The sequence below is a fragment of the Trichoplusia ni genome, chromosome 15 (assembly GCF_003590095.1).
Source record: "Trichoplusia ni isolate ovarian cell line Hi5 chromosome 15, tn1, whole genome shotgun sequence".
Taxonomy (NCBI): Eukaryota; Metazoa; Arthropoda; class Insecta; order Lepidoptera; family Noctuidae; genus Trichoplusia; species Trichoplusia ni.
Window position 1 is genome coordinate 7,776,351 of NC_039492.1, and position 16,998 is coordinate 7,793,348.

Here is a 16,998-nt window from a genome sequence, read left to right on the forward strand (position 1 = left end):
TGACGTTAATAAGTACTTAAAATTATACTCAATTTGTTCTTTAAAAAAAAAATGGTACGAAAAGAATGATGCCTTGTTGGTCAGTATGAAATTTTCTCACTAAAGTTGATCACGTCGTTTTAGTAAACGCGTGTAGTCTGAGTGACTCCTTCTTTATTATTCTGTTCCATGGGTACGTATCATTTCTTAAAGGGAAAAGGTTAGAAAATTAAACCTGTACGTGTTGTAAGTGCATATAACTCACCACGCCGAATCCGTTTCAAAATCCGCGTCCAAAGTCGCGGGTTTGATCCCTGTTTAGGACAAGCGTCTGTGTGATCCACGAAAACTGTCTTGTTCCGAGTCGGGATAACTTGGTGCACGTGAATTAAATATTTGTGAAACCCCGCGATACGGGGATTAAATTCCTTAGAGCGGTTCGAGTCTAAATAATGTCGTTTTTATAATAACTATCGTGAGACTGATTCATTATTATAAGATAACCGGATAAATAAATAATGCTGACGCGGTGGGACACGCTATCCCGCCGCGTCTGCTCATGATTAAGGACTCCGGTTGGGTCCGAAACTAGTCGGGCAACCCCGAAAAATACGCGTGAGTAAACCGTTGAATCTTTTAATAAATAATGTCGTACTACTGGTACTACGTAGTACGGCCTTGGTAAATTGACACTATTTTGTGTATACAATATAGTAATAGCGATTTATTTATATGCCTAAAGTGTTGAACATTGACGGTCATAAGATATGAGTTAATTCTAATACCAAGCACTTAATTTGAATCTCACAAACAGAAAAAACCTGTCTAAATAGTTTTGTTGGACTTTGTACTCTAATTGATAAAATAAATAAATTATATAACATCTAAATATTTCTATTTTTTTAAAGAGGAGAGAAGAGACCTCCAATAAAGTGTGTAATTTACTGGACCTTTTCACGTAATCTTTTTGACTACAAATAATTTTCAAAATCTGCATTAATGCAGCCTTTTATGAGTTCCACTAACAAATGAGAAAGCATCGCAATTACCAAGTATCTTCTCTGAAACTGAAACTAAAAAAGGCTTCCAGGCTAAAATGGGATTAGGTGGATCAAGCCAGCCGCATGGATAGTGGCCGCTGGGCAAACGTCACCTCATAATGAATACATTGAATTTTCATACTTATTATAAAATTACTACTAACATTATCTCTGCTGATGGACCATGCCAGGCGGGTAATGATAAATATTAGTGTTAATACCTACAGTCCTACATGCTCACGAAAACTATACACATTGAGTGGTGTGCTTCATGCTAGTCAAAACACATTTATGCATGCATACATGCTATTAGTTCTATTAGGTATTTAAATTTACTGATTAACTAACATATAAATATCTTTGTCCAAGCGTCTGTAAACAGGTCTGTGATAAACTTCCTTGCTTTATTTATTTTCAAACATGCAATTTGCAGGACGTCTGTCTGTCCCTTCGACGGTTATTCTAATATAACTAGAAATATTCTTCGTGGTTAAAAAGAAACAAATTATCCAAAATAAAACATTCACAAAGATAAGTCATACGAAAAAAAAAAGAAATGAAAATACTTAAAAATATTAATTTAATAACCCTAAACCAAATTACAATTCAGTCTTTTTGTTCTTCTCGTGAAACTCTTTGAATGCTTTGACAGCTTTGAAAACGTCTTCTGTGAATATCTTGGGCAGTTCAAATGCCAGGAAATGCCCTCCATCATCCAGGACTGTGTTGTTGATGAGGTTCGTGAACTTCGTTTTGATCAGGCTTGGAGGCTGGTAGAAGATTTCGTCCTTCGCTTGGAGTGCCCATGTGGGGACAGGAGTGGTTATGCTGAGGAAATAAGTAGATTTATTAGTCTCGAAGGAGGAACATGTTAAAGTCCCTGCATTTATGATCCAACTAGCAGTTTTAGGTAAAAAAAAAAGATAGAATATTTTAGAAAGAAACCAAAAAAGGATAGAATCTTCTTTTAGGCAATATGTCTAAATATAATGTTTAATCTATAGATCACTACTTTCAATCAACGTCATCTAGTTTCAAGCTAAGTATACTCTGTACTACGAGTACTAAACAACTGATAAACACTCATATTTCTTTTGTTTAGAGCGTTACTTTCATTTCATAAATTCTAAAATCATCATTTTAATATGACTCAAAATAAATCCAAAAAAAAAAAACTTTCTTAATTCTATTTCATACTTACTCACTCAACCCATACGAGCTTGCTTTTTTATTGAAATTCTCAGCATAGAATCTCATGGATGTGGTTATACAGTTAGTAGACCAGTAGATCATTAGATTGTCTAGGAGCTGGTCTTTTGTGAACCTGAATTCAAGGCCACCGTCTTCTTTGAACTTGTGGCTCCTCTTTGTCCATGTGGAGAATTTCTCTAAAATATATGCGAGGAGACCAGCTGGGGAGTCTGTTAGAGGTATACCTGGAAACAATGATGTTAATTAAGTTTTTAGAAAATGTATGTTTTTATTTTTTGCTTAATGATTGAGCAAAAAAATAAATTGGTAGCTTCGAGATGGAACTAAAATACCTAGATTTGAACTAAGTATCAAACCATGTAGGCATCGAACACCCAGCCCATTTTCTATGTCTGTCTCTCAGTTTGTCTGTCGGTATGTCAGTCTGTGTGTGGCATTAAAGCTCCCAGGGAGATTGAGAAACATCAATTGAGTGTGTTTTGTATTCAAGGTGAACTATGTACTAGTATTCCTAGGCTTCTTTGTTAAATATCCACCATTCAAAAGTTATGGGGGTATAACTTGACACTCACTATCTACCACATTAACTTACCAATGGTATCAGGTTTAGTTGCTTGCAGGTGCATGTAGCCGAACTCTTCCATGACGTAAGCGAACAAACTGGACAGCGGGTACAGTCTGTCGACCAAGTGCTCGGGCATTACGAACGACGGGAAATATGCGCCGATGAACATCTTCAACGTTGATTTGCTGTTCTGTTTACAAAGATGTATAGGATTATAATAAATCGTAATTAATGTAGAGTTTCAGGGAACTAGGCTTCATATTTTGATACCTATGATAGAAATCCTCCACCGGTGCTTAGATAGTTAGATGGCATTAATTTCCAGACAATTTAGTTTTGTCGTTAATAATTAGTGTAGAATACTGTTTGACGACCTCCGTGATCGAGTGGCGTACGCACCGGTTTCAAGGTGTCGCTAGCTCAGAGGTCCCGGGTTCGATCCCCGGTCGGGTCAATGTAAAAATTCACATTTCTACATTGTCTCGGGTCTGGGTGTTTGTGGTACCTTCGTTGTATCTGAATTCCATAACACAAGTGCCTCAGTAACTTACTTTGGGTTCAGAACAATGTATGTGATGTTGTCCGCACTGTAAGGTTCGATTTTAAGGTAATTTAAAGTTCGAATACCAATCGCTTTAAAGACACGAAACTTTTCTCAAACCGACATCTAAATATTTCTGGGTATTGATATTCAAATAATAAAATAATCGTTGCTAGTGTCTCGCTAAAATTTGCGAACGGCTAGGCCGATGCCATTTGCAGAAATTTAAGGAAAATGTAAGATCTAGAGCCACACAGTCGGATCCTCAAAAGAAATCCAATTACTATTTGTTTAATCAGATATTTTTAATGCAAATAAACTTTTTTAAGTATTTTTTGGTACTGAAATATTGTTTTTCTCTTCTTTTTCATACCTGTTTAACATTGCTCTTGGCGTGAATATATTGTTTAAGTGTGAAAACTGTTTTAGATTATGTGTTGTTTATTATGACTGCAATTGTTTATATACACCGTGATTTTTTTGTCGTCTTACAAAAGCAGCCTAGTTCATGTATCCAATGACTAGAACACGTTCATGATAAAAAAATAGGTATTTAAGAGATTTGAATAAATTTAAAATGTAATTTTTATTCAATATTATGATGCAATTCGTAGTTTTTTAGAAACACAGCTCTGTTACGAGCGCGGTCCGAGCCTTGTAACAATGGTGAGGGGCGCGGGCGGCAGCGTTTTTATCATTTTTAAGAGTATATTTCAGATTTCTCTTGTCCAATTTTTAGGGTTCCGTACCTCAAAAGTAAAAACGGAACCCTTATAGGATCACTTTGTTGTCCGTCTGTCCGTCCGTCCGTCCGTCTGTCAAGACCCTTTTTCTCGGGAACGCGTGGAGGTATGAAGCTGATATTTATATCAATTACTCAGGTCTACTGTCCCTTGAAGCTGTGAAAAATCAAACTTCTAAGCCAACGCAATCAAAAGATACAGCCGTTTATGCCGCAAATTTTCGACACTTGTAAGGGAATCAAAACCTACAGGGTGCTTCCCGTGAACTCAGAATCTTGAAATTTGGTACGAAGCAACGTCCATTAGCATAGATAAAGGAAAAATTACGAAAACCTTAAATTTTTAGTTACATCACATAATATATTTTTTTTTAATAATTTTAAACTTACTACCTATTTCCTCATAAACGCATAGAGGTATTAAATTGAAATTCATACCAAATACTCAGGTCTATAATACCTTTAAGCTGTAACAAAATCAAACTTCTATGTCAACGCAATCAAAAGAAACAGCAATTTAAGCTGCATATTTTGAAACTCGCAAGTACTCGCAAGGGAATCAAAACCTAAAGGGTACTTCCAGTCGACCTAGAATCTTGAAATTTGGCATGAAGCAACGTTTTATAGCACCCATAAAGGAAAAATTCCGAAAACCTTAAATTTTTTACATTACAAAATATATATTTATATGACTCGATTGTCGTAATGAACGAACTTTGTAAACCTTGCAGGTTTCTACGGAACCCTCGGTGCGCGAGTCCGACTTGCACTTGGCCGGTTTTTTCTTCATACTTATGATCTTAGTTGATGATAAAAAAATAATAATCGCGCCTAGGGGTATTTTACGTCGGATACATGAACTGGGGTCCTTTTGTAAGACGACTAAAAAATCACCGTGTATAATATCTATTTGTTTCCCTAATAAAATAAAAATAAAATAATTTTAATTCGAAGTTAACATACTCACATGAGTCGTAAGCATGTTTGAATGATGTCCAAGAATCACTTCTGGGAATATAGTAGCCATAGTAGACGCTATTATCGCGCCCCAGTCTCCTCCCTGAATGTAGAACTTGTCGTACCCGAGCCGGTTCATCAGGTTCTTGAAGATCACTGACACTTGGGGTGCTCCAAGCCCAGGGCGCACTGCTCCCTATAAAGAAGTAGTGTTTTTAGATTAGTCTCACGAAAAAGGGTTAACAGAAGAAGGTATTTGTCTAGTACATACACAGCATAAGTTTATTCTGCGTTAAAGTTTTATCTGGTCTATTTTAAATCACTTAATCATTAAATTTCTATCATTCAAGTTTTTTTGGGGAATGGATAGGCCCGAAATAATAAGCATTACAAATGCATTTATTACTCATATTATTTCTGTTTTAAATGGAAAACAAACGAGTTCCAATTTTGATAACGGAATCGTTTTATTCAGTTTCGAATAGCGACTTAACCACCAAAAATCCATAAGTAGAGACCAATTTTTTGCTCTCCAACAGAATTCTGTTAATAATACTTACTTGTGAAAATCCATATCCAGGTATACTAGGTACAATAACTTCGAAAGCAAAGTTGTATCCTGGTTGCTGGCGGGTGAGCAGAGGAATCGCTTCATAGAACTCCCGCACAGAGCCTGGCCAGCCGTGCATTAAGAGAAGTGGGACAATCTCCACATTTTGTGGTACCTGGAAAATATTACAATTATTACTAATTTGATTGTAGAAGGATACATTAAATTCAGATAAGAAGATTGATATCTTGGCAAAATTTTCAGTTCTTGTATTTTTATATCACCTGCATAAAAGTAACGATGATTATCATTTGCCTTGTCGTTTGATTTTCAATGAAGTTTCATAACCTAATAAAAATCTAAAAAATGACTACTATTGTTTTAAAATTTAAGTGACACCAACTTAGTGCTCAACAAGACTAAGGATCGAGTTCACTGAGGCCAACGAGTTCGATCCCTGCGTTCCAAATCTGAATGGTATAATAGTAGTTCTAAGTCGGGATGCCATTGTGTATAAAATACTTGCTCCACAAGGATTTATTTTCATAGCATGGTAGTCAGAAAGAGTCGATTATTAGCGTATTGGACACTACCATTGTCAATCTATAATACTCAAGCTTCTACAAGATATTTAATCCTTTTTTTGTTACCTGTGGCTTCACCCTGATGAAGTGGATATCCAGACCCTGTATGTAAGTCTTGTAGTGGGGGAACTGGTTCAGGAAGGTCTCTCGTTCACTGAAATTGTACTCTTCTGCCCAGTAGCTCAACCAGCCATCGATCTGTTTCGTATTAAACCCATATTCGAAAGCTACTCCTTCTAGAGGCGGTGTGAATTTCCGTCTATTTAGTATTCGGGATCTAAGGTCTTTTATCATCTGGAAAAGGGAAGATCAGTTAGCATTTTTAAATTGTTGTTTCTATTGTTTTCGAAGGGTGGAACAAATCTGATATATGAGTAAACGTGATTTATGCTTGTTCCAGTGGCATATGGCATACAGAAGTATATTTACAATTATTAAAGGTACATAAATTGTATGCGGAAATACAAAACAGAATATTTCTTTGACTTCAAGAATAGTTTATCAGGAGTAGTTCATTATTGTACTGACTTAAAGTTTCGTTTATTCAAATAAAATTTTTATCAAGACTGCTGGTTAGCCAGATGCTACTACTGGCAGTGACTACAGCTCTTTTTCACAACACTCTTTTTAATAACAGTCCTTCTTTAAGCGCAGAGGGCCTAGCACCACGTCTTACTATCAGTAATAGGTACTATTACGGATGTGGAACACACGGCGTCTGGCATCTCTCTTCCACAACTGCATTTTCTTTTAAAGGTTGCGTTACTCCCATAATTACACATATTGTTGTAACTATCACTTACCTCTGCATCAAATTTTACACTAAACGGTCGTATACTGTTATCTTGTTTTCCTTTCAGATCTTTTGGACCCCACCATTCTTCAGGGTCGAAGTGCGGGATGGGTTTCGGTGTGGGTTTTTTGAAAACGAACCATATTGCTACACCTACAGCACCTACCAATATGGCTTTTATTAAAAAGCCCATGGTGTCCTGGAATGAAGAACAGGTTTAAAACAAATGAAATGTTTTTTTAACTTATGTGAATTTTCAACCCCTAAAAATGATGTTTGATGTAATTTTTTTCAGTTACTTGCTATCGTAGAAAACACTTTATTATTGAATTTCAGTTTGTTTAACTTGCCCATTTCTTCGTATTCTTTTTTCACATAACTTTTGGCTGATAGACCTTTGTCACTTTTGAACTCCTTATTTAATCCGACTCGTCCACGATAAATTTAAAACATGTTATTTCGAATTAAATAACATGCAAAGCCATATCATCAGACAATAGCAATTATTTCAGACATGCAAATAATGGTGATTTATTTAATTTTATAACAATTTCAATTCATTGTTCAGATACAAAAGAATAGTCATTTTGTCTGGTGTAATTTATATCTAAACTCAGAGTAACGGCAGCAGGAGCGTAAAAAGGATTAATTAAAAGGAAAACTACTCTCGCATTTTGTCTTATCGCGGGGCGTTTCACAAACATTCAAGTCACAATGGCATGTACAAAGACACTCTGATTCAGGACAAGTATTTGCGGGTCCAACAAATGCTTGTCCGAACCGGGGATAAAACCCACAATATATCCTGCATAGTGAGTTTGGGGCGTAGTAAACTCAATCATTCGGCTAATAACTTTCATGACAAACGAGCACATATCGGGATCACCCAATATCAGCCAGTCACCCAGTAAAGTTGGTACTTCTATTACTTGTTTAGGCAGTAGGGTTAAAAATTAAAGTCGGGCTATCCTGATAAATACGCGTTAGAAAACTGCTATTAAATAGATATGGTAATTTAGAAAATAATAATTCATAATCTCAAATTAGTCGTCAAGAGACTAGGCAGAAAAAAAAATAGTCTGAAAATTTGCTATCTTTAATACCGCTCTAACATAAGTGTTTAATTCTTGTTAATATGTATCTAAGTTAATGATTTTATAATTTCGATGGCCGTCTTACTAAGATGAGATTCAAAATCAATGGTGTGCATCGAGGCATCGAACCCACTCCCGATATAAGAATTTATTACTGCTACAACCATTATTTTAAATGTTCTTGCTCTGTTTCTGGAAGCCCGGTAGTTAAGTAGCCAAGTTTAACAGTAAATACTAAGTAGCAGGTAACCTAGTGAGCCAGAGTTAGTAAATTAAAATCTAGAAAATAAATGGTTAAAGTAATTTCGATTATTTTTGGATTTACATATTACTGTAGCATATAAAATTGTTCTTTTTTTCATTTCTTTGTAACGCAATTAATTGGAAAAGACTTGTTATTGTTCAGATACTTTTTCGAAAAAACAAATACAAAATTAAAATTACTCAAATGTAATGACGAAAGATGGCTCACTAAGATGAGAGGATAGAAAAAATCATGACTTGGCTAAAGTGCAGCTTTAGCCAAGTCAAGATCGAGATTTAACAGAAAGATTGGACGTAGATTATACTATAGCAACGGAACAAATTACGTTATTATAATTTGTTATCGTTGTGTACTCGCACGCAATATTAATCTTGAGTTTTCTTTTATAATAACCATGGCTTAGAACTAATTATAATTGGCTACTAGTTGTTGCCCGCAGGCCCGCTCGCTACACATCGAAACGGAAATGGTACATCGGGATGAAAACTATTTTGGTTATAAACTATCTGCGTACAAAATTTCGTCTAAATCCGTTCAGTGGTTTTTGCGTGAAGGGGGAAGAAACATCATACATACAAACTTTAGCTTTTATAATATTAGTAGGAGAAGCACGTCTTGGATCTCGCCTTCCTTTGCATTGATATAAGCTGTGGCCTTCGGTTTCATTCGTGTTTTTAGGTCTAGTCCAGGTAGGCTGATGTATTTTTAATAAAATAAAATACCTATGTTGTTTAGCTTCGTATACTTTAAGAACATGTTGTACTTAATTATTATGATGCAATAAATGATTCATGTACTCCATAGTTTTCCTCCACTCATTTTTTTTTGTGATTTGGTTATCAACCGATCATCTTGTAATGAAACGGTTCGGCTATGCATATAATAATACGACTCTCTTGCCCACCGCCGCGTCAGATCATGATTAAGGAGTCTGGTTGGACCCGAAACTAGTCCAGGTATCCCGATCAATACGCGTGAGAGAACCGTTGCTTAATAATATTTATTAACATTTAATTAGAATTCAAATTCAAATATTTTTATTGTGACATCACCACATTTCAAATGAAAATCTACTGCATCTTTTACACAGACGATTTACCACAAATTCTTTTTAAGAATTCCTAAAATGACATTCTTCCTCACTCAATAGTAATAATCTTTGCTCTAGAAACCTTCGCATCTAGAATTAGGTTCGGCCCACTAGCATTTGTCTCGGTTGATAAATTACCCGCTGACCTTGAAGTCTAGAGGCCTGTTGCCTAGGACTTAGTCAATGGTAGGAGAGGTCATAGTGATTTGCAATTTTATGACACGATGTTTTGAAGTCTGTGTACCGATATGTATCTGCTGATAATGTTAGAAAAATCACGTCGAAATAAGTTAAGTTTAAATAGTCTCAATTAACATAAACTAATATATAAAGCTAAAGAGTTTGTTTGTTTGTTTGAACGCGCTTATCTCAAGAAGTACTGGTCCAAATTGAAAAAATATTTTTGTGTTGAATAGACCATTCATTGAGGAAGGTTTTAGGCTATAAACTATCACACTGCGACTAATAGGAACGAAGATACAATGGAGAATGTGGACAAAACAGGGCAGTTATAAATCATAACTTATATCTTCTAACCACGCAGACGAAGTCGCGGGCAACAACTAGTTTTACAGTAAAAATCATATTAAACTGCAATATATTCAAAATTAAATGGTACCTGTCCTTTAACTAAACTTATAACGTAGGTATTCACAATTGTCTATCGGTTTTAGAATTTATTGCAAACAATGAATTCTGAAATCGATTGTCATTTGTCGATGATTGCATAACAAATACACAAAGCTGATGTTACTAAAACGTCACTTAACATATTGTATAAACACTGAATTTTAAATATATCACTGCCTAGAAAATACTATTTCAAATTGTTTTTCTTTTCATATAGCTGAAACAACCTGGTGCCCGAGTTTTAAACCGTCCGTAGACCTCTGACGTAGTTTAAGCACATCCTTGAAAGATTCCCGGCGGTGCTGGTTTGTCACAATGTTTTCCTTCACTGTTATTAGCAGGTGATGATGATAACCCATACCAATAGCCCGGATTAGTTTTATCTCCACAAATCACAATAGTTTTCATGCTACCTTGGGTCCATGTCTATTCTTTTATAAAACAAAATGAATGGCCCATGGTAGATACCCCATCACCTTTTAAATTAAAGTTTTCAACAAGGCCTTTGCATGGACCTATGTCCCCAAGCACGCCTTTAAAAAGGACCGAGTCTCTTCCCATGAAGCTATCCCGTGAATGAAAAGAGATACAAATAATATTACTTACTTGCGTCTCTCCAATTTCAGTATCCATAATCACTCTCCGCGATGTTCTCCTAACCGAGTTTCAATAATATCTAAGACATTTAGCACATGCATGTATGTATATTTGAAAATTTTGTATACACACAATGACTCGATAAGATATGGCAGTGAATGTGCGAGATAATTATTGGACTTTGATACTAGCAACAAAATGACGAATCATTCTAGTTTTTTTTATTTGCATTTTTTTTTGAGGCATTGGAATCCAATTTTCGGACGTGGTTCTTTGTTATTTTGTTTTTTTTTAAATAGCTTATGCTCTTGGTTTTAGTCGCATTGTTAAAATATACCTTTAGGTACATATTTAACGAATTAAATATTAATTTCTTAAATACTAAGAAATTATGATATCAATGGAACATAATTAGGATAAGGGCAGGGCAATGATGATGGGTTCAGTATGAGGTGGAAACCTCAATGTCAATACAATGAATTTCTAATTGTTGTGTTGGCCAAATTCTTAAGAGAATAGAAATAGCTTCAAATCTAAGCCAACTGCCATTATAAAGTAGTAAATAGCAGAATCGGGGTCCTGGATTTGGACATAAGCTTTAATAGTTTTTATATAAATAAGATGTTCCCAGTTACCAGATTCATTTAGATGAAGTTTAGAATACAAACTCATAGTAAAATAAAGCTGACCAAGGTCAGGTTACACTGGCTGTGAACATCCAGTACTGTTTCTGAATGAGATAATTGTCATATGGAAACAGAGCATGACTTATAGAAAGGGTCTCTTTGAACTGGGCATGTACCACCACTTCTCAAACTAAGACTATTGAGGTCGTGGAAACGAGACAGAGTACTACGTTTTGTAGAGTGGCATCTCTTTCGCACAACGGCTATGATATTACTTTAAGTTATGGTGGTACGCGTCTCTTGTACTGTCAGGCAAAGTTACGGTTAAGTCTAGGAACACAATGTAATAATTTTGGTTGAAATTATATAGGATGTAAATGATTGTTAATTTTCCTGCAAAAATATTTCTCAAAAATCACAGATTTTCCGAATACCAAATCCCATATGATATTCTTATATGTAACTAACTGTTGAACGTTACGCAACGGGGACATAAAATTGGTATCAAACTATCCTATGTGTTCATCCTGGTTATAAACTATCTGTGCACCAAGTTTCTTCAAAATCCGTTTTGTGGTTTTACGTGAAAGAGGAACAAAATATCCATATACATACTCGTATATAATAACTTTTGCGTTTACAATGTTAGTAAAATAATAAAAAATTGGTAGGATTAGTACTTAGGATACCTATGTATTCCGTTTTATATTTCTGCAAGGAACCGCAACGACATTGAATTTATTTATAGCGAACGTCTATGTAGCACGATGGATACCGGTAAGGTAAGCTGACGTAATTTTATTTCGATCTTTGTACTCTTGAAATGAACTTTATCATTTTTAATAATTCCTTGTAGTTTTATCTTAAAACCTGTATGAACATGTATGTTTGTACATAGATATTATGTAATTGTTTTAGTTCTATATGCTTTAAATTTCGATTCAGTGTACGTTTTTTTTTTATTACTGCTAGTTGATGAGGCGACCTTCGTTCTGTTTCCTAATTGGTGAATCTGAACGCTCCAGAGAGCCACCCAAACGCTTAGATACATTCCATTCAAATCGGTCCAGTTGTATAGGAGGAATTCGGTGACATACTCGTAGGTACATTATACAGAAGAATTTTGTGCTATTTTGGAAACAGCACAGAGAATTCTCTTTAAAGGAAGAATTCTCTTTCATCTTTGCCTCTCAATATTTCTTTTATAATTTTTTGGTTATTTATCCTTAATAACGTTCCATCTGAGACGAGACACTTATAAAGTTAAACAGACAATGTGTTTAAACACACACTGACCGGTTCTGTTCTGAAAAGCACTGGCATGTTTTCATAGTTTTGTAAAAAAAATAATTTAAAACTTCAACTGTCAAACAGTGAAAAAAGTATTGTAGAGATATCTACATTCCAAATACAGTGCAACCGTGATCCAATTAAACAAATAAAAATTACCTAAAGTATTCAACAAGTTATGCAATAAAGGTTATCTTAGGGAAAAAGTATACTTCATTTAATTAGGTACCTACTTAAATAGATAGGTCTTGAAGTATTTCAAAAGACAAATGCGTATTAAATAAATAAACGACTAACTATTTCAGTGCTTTATTTGATTCGGTAATTTCAATTGTTGTTTAGACGAAACCGAGTGTTTAGATGAAAAAGAAACACACGGATTGTGAACCTTTTTTAAAGTACAGAAATAAATACAACGTGGCAATGCAGCCAGCCTTCTGGGCACGTTTCCCGACTTTGGCAGGGATGAGGATATCTTTTTTGACGCTTTGTAAATAATGTATATTTTTCTTTTTATATTGATATCGCTTTCAAAATGTAAATATTAGTTTAGTTTAGTTCCTAGATACTCCTAATTTTAGAAATAAATAGAGTGCAGATATTAAAAACGACTCTTTCGAAACTCGAAAACTTTTTTAAATATGCTTAGCAACTATTACTTTCAATATGTAAATATCCTTTACTCCAACATTCATTAAGGGTGGATATAAACAAAACCGTACATTAATATAAATAAACCCGGATCCCAATGAAATTGAATTTACCCAGTCGTATAACAGTTGATCTTAGTAACCACATTATGTACTGTTATATAACAGTTAAAAGCTCTTCGCAGTGAGTTCATACTGATATAGAATAAAGGTATCAAGTGTCAACAACAAAAAATAAACAAGCAAAGATAGGCATTCGTTTGTTTGCCCTTGAAACGATACTCAATACGTGACTTTATAAATTAATTTATGTATTTGTTTTATAATATACTAGCTGTTGCCCGCGACTCTGTCTGCGTGGACTTCAGTTTACAGCGTTCGGTGGTCCACGTTTCCATGGAAATGATCCTTAGTGATCTTATAGCTTTTATACACCTTTTCAATTTTCCCTCTTGAACTATTACAAAAATCGGGATGAAATGTAGCCTATGTTCTTTTCCATGTCAATGGCTATACGCATGCCAAATTTCATCCAAATCTATTTAGCCATTTTTGCATAAACACATTTCACATCTATGCTCTATACTAATATATAAAGCTGAAGAGTTTGTTTGTTTGTTTGAACGCGCTAATCTCATGAACTACTGGTCCAAATTGAAAAAATATTTTTGTGTTGAGTAGGCCATCCATCGAGGAAGGCTTTAGGCTATAAGCCATCACGCTGCGACTAATAGGAGCGAAGATACAATGGAAAATGTGAAAAAAACAGGGAAGGTATAAATCATAACTTATATCTTCTAGCCACGGGGACGAAGTCGCGGGCAACAGCTAGTTTATAATATTAGTAAGGACAATAATAGAAATATGTTTTCACTCTCGTTAGATACAGACTTGCTACTTTTCTTTTTCTATTTTTATATACGACTCCCGCATTAAAGAATTTAAAATGTGCTACGCGGGGGTTTCACAAATAGTTTGACTTGCCTGATGGTCTAGTGGCTAGTGACCCTGACTGCTATACCGGCGGTCGTGGGTTCGATCCCCACCCAGGACATATATGTTTGTGTGATGAGCACAATCATTTGTTCTGTGTCTGGGTGTAATTTATCTACATATTTTATGTATTTAGAAATATGTAAGTATGTTTATCAGTTGTCTAGTACTCACAATACTCTGCTTAGTTTGAGACTAGATGGCGTTTTGTGAAAGTTGTGGAATATAATATTATTATATTATTTAATTCACATGCACAAAGATTCCCAGAGTCAGGGGAAGCATTCCTGGGCTCCAATTCTGCTATTTACAATGGCAGATGAATGAATGAAATTTGGCTTAAACTACACTTTTCGTGTTCTCTTTAGCATTTTTCCTACACCTACCTATATAAGGCTCAAGGTCAATACAATAATAACCAATTATTGTGTCGGCATAATGCTTAAGGGAATAGGATTAATTTCAAATTTAATCCAATTGCCAGACATTCGTCGGCCGTTGTAAATAGCAGAATTTTGGCCCTGGATACGACACATCGCGCTCAGTGGGTTTGGCCTCAACCATTCTGCTATGACTGCAGACGATATTGAACTACGAGTATAACCGAATATTTATCATAATAAGTATTTAAGATAAGTAGGTCCCTGGGTGATTCTTCGGAAAAAATACACTAGTTAAGGTCATATCATTATCCTCACCAACTGGTTCACTTCACTGTGATGCTTAAAATGTTTTGATTCTTACTTCATCTAATAATAGCCGTAGTACTTTACAAGCTTAGGTAAAAATAATATTAAATCAAGCAATCTGCAGTATGAAAAATGTGGTGAGGATAATGATGTTCTTAATTTGTGTTACTTTTTTCCGGAGAATCACCCCCCTAAACCACTTATGTGGAACGGATAAATGGTCAAACAGACAAATTTGTCGTTTTTTTGACTCAAACAAGCTAAATGGTTTAGGTTTTCTCACTCAAGGGATGTTATGACGATGAAAACATAATAGTTTTGAGGTGGTACTTTTCGATAATTTCACAAATTGTTTTCATGGAACTTACTAAAAAAATAACTTTAAAATTCGAAAAAAAACTTAAAAACAATGCAGACACAAATGACATGCTAGTCTTCACATCGACATACGAACGATGAAAAATCCCAATTTATTGGGATCCCAATCTGAATCTGATCTGATCTGATTATGTCACACTTTAAATTATAAAAGAGCACGATTTAACGGTGATCTAAAACAATATTTACATTTAATCATAACAAAGCCAATAGCGTCTTATACCTACATACTCGTAATCACAGACATTCAATACATCAAACTTCAAAATTATGACACATTGACAACAGTAACATAGCAACAACGATTTCATAAACAAAACACGAAAAAACATAACCGTCACAACTGTCACAATGCATTTAAATTGTTCTATTCGGAATTCAAATATTTAATTTTAAACATTCTGTTCTATTCGGTATTTGAATTTTGAATAAACATTCACTTACGTGATAGACGAGTGATGATATGCGCGTCTCGTGCGATACTCCGGTGCGCAGGCGCGGGCGCATCGCTGGTGGGTTCATTATGAGTCTAAGGCCACATACGCATGGGAGCGGCCCGGGCGCATTTTTAACGTAGCGTTTTTTCCAGGCTATAAGAAAAAAAAAGAAAAACAGAAAGTAAAAAAACTGAAAGCAAATAGTTGAATACTTTTTTCAAGATGATACGGTACTTAATTTAAAATTCAGGAGCAATATAAATTTTAGCAAAGAGTGATTTCATGCGAAATTTTCTTTCACTGTATCATGAACATTTTATGTTTTCATACACATGAGAAAAAATACGTTTTCTGTATTATTTATTACCTGTTAGACATTACTTTTTTAACTCAAAACAAAGTCCATGTAACCGCATCATAATATTTATGTGCCCGTCGAGCGGAGCTTACCGGTAAACACATAGATGCCGGTTCACCGATGTGTTGTCAAGCATAAACAATTACAACGTACGTTACTAAAACCAACTTTATGCTGTTGTGATAAGGATGGTTTTTGTTGTCATTTTTCTCGTACAGTAGACAGATTGTCCATGTGGTCAGTCAAAGAGGTTCATTACAAAACTTGACCCTATCCCGTTGAGATAGAGCTGGTTTTATTGTTGTTGTTGTCAAAAATGTACTGTTTTTCTGCAGAAAAAAAGTGGATTTAATCCCCAAAAGTACTTAACACATCTTTTTTTGTGTGTATTCTTAGGCAAATCACATTCGAAAATCGAGAGAAGACAATACGACTCTACATAATGCCTTTTACGTTTTGTATAGCAATGTGATACAAAATACATTATGATATATTATGTGCTTCGTCCAAATTGCTCGGTTAAAACCAAAAGGGACTACTATGCAGCGCATGAGCGAGTGACTGTGGTAATAGTTCACGCAGTAGGGGCCCGGGTTTGTAGTCGGTGAGAGTGCGACATATCCCCACGCTGTGATCTCGAACTTGAAGTCATTAGCTTTTCACTCTGGTGAAAAAAGAGGAACTACTATGAGCATTTTTAATGGACTTCCACCGCCTATTAAGTTTTCTGTCCAGTTAGATAGAGAGAAATATCGCTCTATTTACGGTAGTGTGCTTTTGTAATCGAAAAATAAATATTATTACAGTTGTGATCACAGTACTCTGATCTCTTTTGTACTATGTTGGACCGGTGAAGTCTATTAATATCTTGACCATGTGTCAAAATTGCTATACTGTTGGTGAGAGTAAATATTTTTTTTCCAATTGGATTGGAAGTC

The 16,998-nt window shown here is 35.1% G+C and overlaps 1 protein-coding gene across 2 annotated transcripts; it reads right to left on the reverse strand.

Annotated features, from left to right (window-relative positions):
- Nucleotides 1–1,582: 1,582 nt before the first annotated feature.
- LOC113501466 (juvenile hormone epoxide hydrolase-like) lies at nucleotides 1,583–15,802 on the reverse strand. Of its 2 annotated transcripts, none has more exons than XM_026882623.1 (8): nucleotides 15,710–15,802; nucleotides 6,974–7,162; nucleotides 6,237–6,464; nucleotides 5,597–5,761; nucleotides 5,047–5,232; nucleotides 2,824–2,986; nucleotides 2,221–2,455; nucleotides 1,583–1,847 (listed from the first exon to the last, which is right to left on the reverse strand). In XM_026882623.1, the coding sequence occupies exons 1-8, from the start codon at nucleotides 15,785–15,787 to the stop codon at nucleotides 1,619–1,621; spliced, it is 1,473 nt and encodes a 490-aa protein (XP_026738424.1). In that variant the 5' UTR covers nucleotides 15,788–15,802; the 3' UTR covers nucleotides 1,583–1,618. The 2 variants fall into 2 exon arrangements, with proteins under 2 accessions (XP_026738424.1, XP_026738425.1); XM_026882624.1 differs by lacking the exon at nucleotides 15,710–15,802 and adding an exon at nucleotides 10,649–10,728.
- Nucleotides 15,803–16,998: the final 1,196 nt, after the last annotated feature.